General features: G+C 37.1%; 1 protein-coding gene across 1 annotated transcript in view; it reads right to left on the minus strand.

Moving 5' to 3' along the window:
- Positions 1 to 2,073: 2,073 nt before the first annotated feature.
- LOC104285969 (maltase-glucoamylase, intestinal-like) overlaps positions 2,074 to 5,461 on the minus strand; it is a 19,366-nt gene continuing 15,978 nt past the window's right edge. Inside the window, exons 6-8 of the mRNA XM_009884498.1 lie at positions 4,241 to 4,271; positions 2,666 to 2,765; positions 2,074 to 2,099 (exon numbers count right to left, since the gene is read on the minus strand). Coding sequence (XP_009882800.1) covers positions 2,074 to 2,099; positions 2,666 to 2,765; positions 4,241 to 4,271 — 157 coding nt within the window. The remainder of the gene's footprint in view (positions 2,100 to 2,665; positions 2,766 to 4,240; positions 4,272 to 5,461) is intronic.

Here is a 5,461-nt window from a genome sequence, read left to right on the forward strand (position 1 = left end):
GGCGCGTTTGGTATACTTAAACTAACAAAAGGTAGTTACACAGGTCAAATGTAAAAAGTCTTCTAAGTTTGTTTTTTTTTTTTTAATATCCAATTAATTTTCTAATATTGCCACCACTTTACCTCTGGAGAACGAGTACTTTACTTTTTGACGTTTTCTGTAGTTGTCCCACTAACAGATGGCACAATAACCTCCACCAGCATCTTCTCCTGCAGGGTGCAGGAACATTTCAGACTACAGACTTCTGAGCTGAGATTTCTGATGTACATGTCCTACTAGGAAATATCTGATGGGGAGTTTGGTACTCCAAAGAGATGGTGAGTGAAGCTGAAGGCTTTGACCGAGGTGCTCTGGTTAATGGAGTCAAGTGTTTCCTAGCCTTGCCCTCTCCGGCTGTCTGTCCTGAACTACGCCTGGGGTGAAACCTCGCAGTGTCAACTGAGGCGTGGGAAAAGAAACAATCACATTTTCCCTTCTGCTGCTTTTGTTAGAAGGACAGTAACCTCCAGTAGAGGACAAGAAGGGATGAAGTTTTGAATCTCAAGTGTTGCTTGCTTTAATTGAAGTGTAGTCAGAGCCCGGGCCCTGCACAAGTGAAATAAATAGATTGTGACTAAGGATAAAGGTAGTTCTTAGCAACTGGAGGATAAATCAGAGAAATCGGCCCATCTAAGTATCTAGAAGATGGCTAGTTGTATGAGAAGATAGAGGTAAGAATGTACCAATTTGGGTAACATATGTGGACCTGCATGGTTAGACAAAATACCTCCATAAACAACTGTCTGCAGGATGGTGACCTAATTTTCAGGATTATAAATTAAACTTGCAGATAATATTGTAGCATTATTTATTTTTACCTCAATGGTAAAATTACTCCAACTTCATTCTCATCTGTACATTCTTACTGTTGTATTTTTTTCTATTTTAGTAAACTACATTTTATTCTAGTGTAGCTAAAGAAGGCTCTGACACTTTTGCCACTGACAGCACTCTATGGATACAGTAGGATATGAATTAGAGAAGATCGGGTCCACTTGAAATGCAACAGTATTAACTGGCATATGCCATAAACTGAAGTCTTTAGCTCTGAATGTTATGGTTCGTTGCAAATAAAACAATAAAATCTATCAAATACAAATTCTTAAATCATTTTGATACAGGCTTGGATATTTTGTAAAAGTTCTTCAAAAAATCTTTTCAGGATAACCCTTTGAACTACTTGTTGACTTTTCTAAAAAGGTATGCAATACAGGACAAAGGATTTAAGTACCCCAAATCCTTTTAGTTTAATGGAAACAGGATGCCTAACTAAATCCTCAGAAATTCCACAGTTCAAGATACTTAATTTTTTAAAATTCCCTACATCTCAAGATTAAAATGAAGAAAATATCTATGTATATATAGCAGAAAGGTTAGAATGAACTCTGCTTTCCTTAGACATGCATATATACCAAAAGCATTAAATTTACTGAAAGTCAAAATAAATTTAAACTTCTGTTAGAGGTTTGTCTTGTAGTTGTTTAACGGCTATTTGTTTTTTAATTTTAACTTCAGTTGAATTAAGTTGCGACCTCAACCTTACCCTCAGCAAAAATGTATATATGTTGTAAACTGTTGGACAGAAAATAACTGTTGAGGTAAGTAGTATCGATGTCAGTGCATGACACGAGATGAGGTTGATGGGCCTTGGCATAATCATAGTGTCTATCCCAGGGGGAAACAAGTTCTCCGGCAGCTTTACTAACGGCGAGGTTGGCAACATGACAAATAAAGCCCGTACACGCTTACTCGCGTGCTTATGCACCAGTATGCTGGGGAAAACAGATGGCAAAAAAAATGTTGGTTCCAATACCGCACTTTTGAGTTAACAAAATTTCAACTGTTTTCACAAGCAATTTAAATAATTCCAGAGAGTTAATAACAGTGCTAGTTTTTCATTTTCTACTGATTCTTAGTGTCGAACACTAATTATCCGCATTCTTGCGCCCGTTGAAACTAATTTGGATATATACCAGAATATATATCAATCTTGACAGCACGGTTTAACAGTCAGCATGCTAATGCACCAAACCTTCACATATTTAAGGCTATGGTGAAACCTGAACAAGAAAAAAATGAATTCATAGTCGTCGTAATTTTCCACTTAAAAGTGGTGAAAAACTATTGACGTACGAGCAACAGCGTGTTGTAACAACGTCTTACTCTTGCTCCATGAAATCAGCAGGCAGATTGAAACTTGCACGTATTAATGCTTTGTTAATCCTACTTATTTCACTATTGATAACTGCTCACCTGTAGATTCTCCATCATCCCAGAACAAGTCCCCAGAAGCTGCATTGTTGTCATCCAGGGCAATTATAAGTCCCATTGGATTCTTGCGGCTGTGGAAAGAGAGACTTTCTGTCTTACGTGCCTATCAAATACCTAAACAGTCTGAATGCTGTGAGCTACTCACTGCTTATATTGTATACACTAAATGCTATTGAATGCTACATTAATGACTGCCATCAGATATCTGGAGACAACTTTCTTTAAAATGTTACATGCTAGTGTTTTAAAAAAAAAAAAGTACATCTACATCAGCTCAGTCCTGATCCCAATCCCACAGATCATTAGAAAAGATTTTCAACTGCAGCGCTCAAAGCTACAGAGAAAGCTTTCTTACCCATGGCATTGCTATTCATTAGGAAAACACCAAAGGAGGCTCCAGTGCTGTCTTCCAAACACAGGAAGAAAGTTTGAACTCCATATAAGTTATGCATTTCCTTAAAACATTAAAAAAAAAAAAAATAAGCTGATTAAAATCTAATAACAGCATCTGTTCTGGGGTATTTCAAAATATGTCACAGGCAGAACTTGAAACTTCTCAAAACACAGCAAACAACCAAAATATAAATCCTGACACTTTCCTACAGTTCTGTTTTCTCTTTCCTGGCATTCTTCTCCTTTATGACAACATTTTGCATTAAAACAAAAGTTTCCCCAAATATATAGATAACCTAAGCAAGTAGGTATGATGGATCTTCAGGTAAGTCTGCATATATTGCAGTACTATTTCTGGGTAATATATATGCACATCAGGCTAACAATAGAACTTGAAAAGTGTTTTCATCGCCTTCCACCATAGATTAGATTTTATATCTAATCTATATTTCTATTAATCCTGCAAGGCAATCATTTTTACATCTAATCTACGGAAATAAGAGAGTGCCTCGCTCCTTTTTTATTTCCTTTCTAATGTTTTTTTCCATTGTTATTAGCAACAAAACCCTTAGAAATGATAAGGGCTGTTTTCATAGTTGTGCTTCTTCCCCTGCAAAAGAAAACTCAGAACAATTTAACGAAAAATAGAACTTAAGCAATCTGAAATTAGTCTAACTTGATTCTGTTCACTGTTAGTTTAACTTAATGAGTCTACACTCAATAGAGCCATTTGGGTAAGAACTATCTTCAAATCTCAACGTACTAATTATGAAGAGGCAGTTTGTAAGAGGAATATTTAGTAGAGATAGGAAATAATAGGCATTATTTCTATAATAGAACTTGTTTATAGTGAGACAAATGTGAGTTAATTTAGACTTTGGTCCTGAAAACAAAAACGAGCTTCATGGTGTTTCACCTGGCCAAATCATACTCTGCTTCGCCTTCTCTAGAAATTATATCTTGACAGTGCCTGATTAGTTTCTCCTGTCAAATCCCCCCCAGCTATCAAATTTGCAAAGAAAATAAAAAAATATATAATCAAAACACAGAAAAGGTAGAAGGCTCAGAAGACACGAGAAATAGAAGACAGGGGGAATGTGTCTGTTTATTTCAGTGACTCATAGGGCTGCTAATACATAATTACAGTTGTCATAACTCCAGATGGATCTAAACAAGAAGCAGGAGGCTAAGGTCCTGTTGGGCCCCTTAGTGTCCCACCGGCAGAGTCGGGAACAGCCATGCTGCCAGAGTTGGAGGCTGAGGAGCAGCAATATTTACGCTTGTCCTACAGGTGTGCTCTAATGTTCCCACTTTCTGAGCTGGGACCTTCCTCTCCATGACCTGTCTTTGCTAGCTAATGGGGAAGGACAGAGAGGTACCACGAGGGACAGCTTAAGGAGATTCAAATCTCGATTGCGCACTTGCAAAGGTATCTACCCACATCTTCAGATGCCTAAGAAATTTTAACAACTTATATCATAACGACATCCAACACTAACACTGTTCTCCCTAGTGAGCACAATCAAACAGCACTCACCTTGCCACACATCAACCCAACACTGCAATCTCTTCTCAGAAAAAATTTCCCAGAGAAGGTGTCTCAAGGGAAGGGGTATGAATTCCAAATTATTACTTAACTACATAGAGTGGTCTTTCCCCTTAGTTTGTGTTAGTACAGCTCCTATTTCAGCAAAACACTGAAGTGCTCTCTCATATTTTATGAAGCTGAGGTAATAGTGACAAATGGTGCTTATTCGAGGCTTATTAGCTACTTATAAATAAATTGCTTTAGGAACTCCAATAAAAAACAAACTAAAAATATTCATGTTAAAGTTTTTTCTTTCATGGTCTACATTGATTTCTTTCTCCAAAATAGTGTGTTGATTATGTACCAGACATAGAATTTTCAATGTTTTTTGCACAGCATTAGCTCAAGTGAGTGCTTACAAGTTTCACCAAATATTTCCCCAGTCAAAGCAAAAGATATTAATGAACATAGCAATAAAATTTGAGTGATTACATCCCCAAAGCACAGAAAAGACTGTCTCTGGCAATACAAAGTCGGAAAAAGCAACAAGAAGAAAATGAGTATTCTCGTTTGAATTGGCACCTCACCTGATTTTAACCTACATATATTCAGTGTATGTCTGTCAGAAAATCACTGCAGTGAGGAATCGACAGAGCAACACTATGTACCTGTGTGCACAACTGTTAAGAGAACTTCAACCAAAGTCTAAGGAAGTCTCTGTGCAGATATAAGATTCTTCTCTTTCAATCATAGAAAAATGGGTGCCCTGGAAATTGTTTTGGAAAGAGACAGTAATACAGACTATATAAACAACTAACTGCTGATAGACATATTTTATCTTGTAAAGAGACAGCTGTTAAAGAGAACTTTCCCATCATTTGCTGAGCTACGAGGATGCTAACTCAAGAAGCATGTGTCATCTGTACTGAATGCTGCACACAGCAATGCATTAGGACATATTGTTATTTATTTTCTTTATCAGTAGAAACAGAAGACTCATGTTAATCAGCTGGTTTTCAACTGAATCTCAACACAAAAATCAGAAATCAGGGAACGTTCATCAGAACTATCTAGTTTGTTAGTAATAACATGCAGTGCCTGACAAGTCTTTGGGCAAAAACTCAATGAATATTATCACTGTGTCTACTGCATAATAGGCTTGGATTCCAGAAGTCATCTGCAAAGAATAAAACCAGTCCTTACTCCAGAGGGGCCAATATCCCTGCTGAA

This window comes from Charadrius vociferus, unplaced genomic scaffold (assembly GCF_000708025.1).
Source record: "Charadrius vociferus isolate BGI_N301 unplaced genomic scaffold, ASM70802v2 scaffold104, whole genome shotgun sequence".
NCBI lineage: Eukaryota > Metazoa > Chordata > Aves > Charadriiformes > Charadriidae > Charadrius > Charadrius vociferus.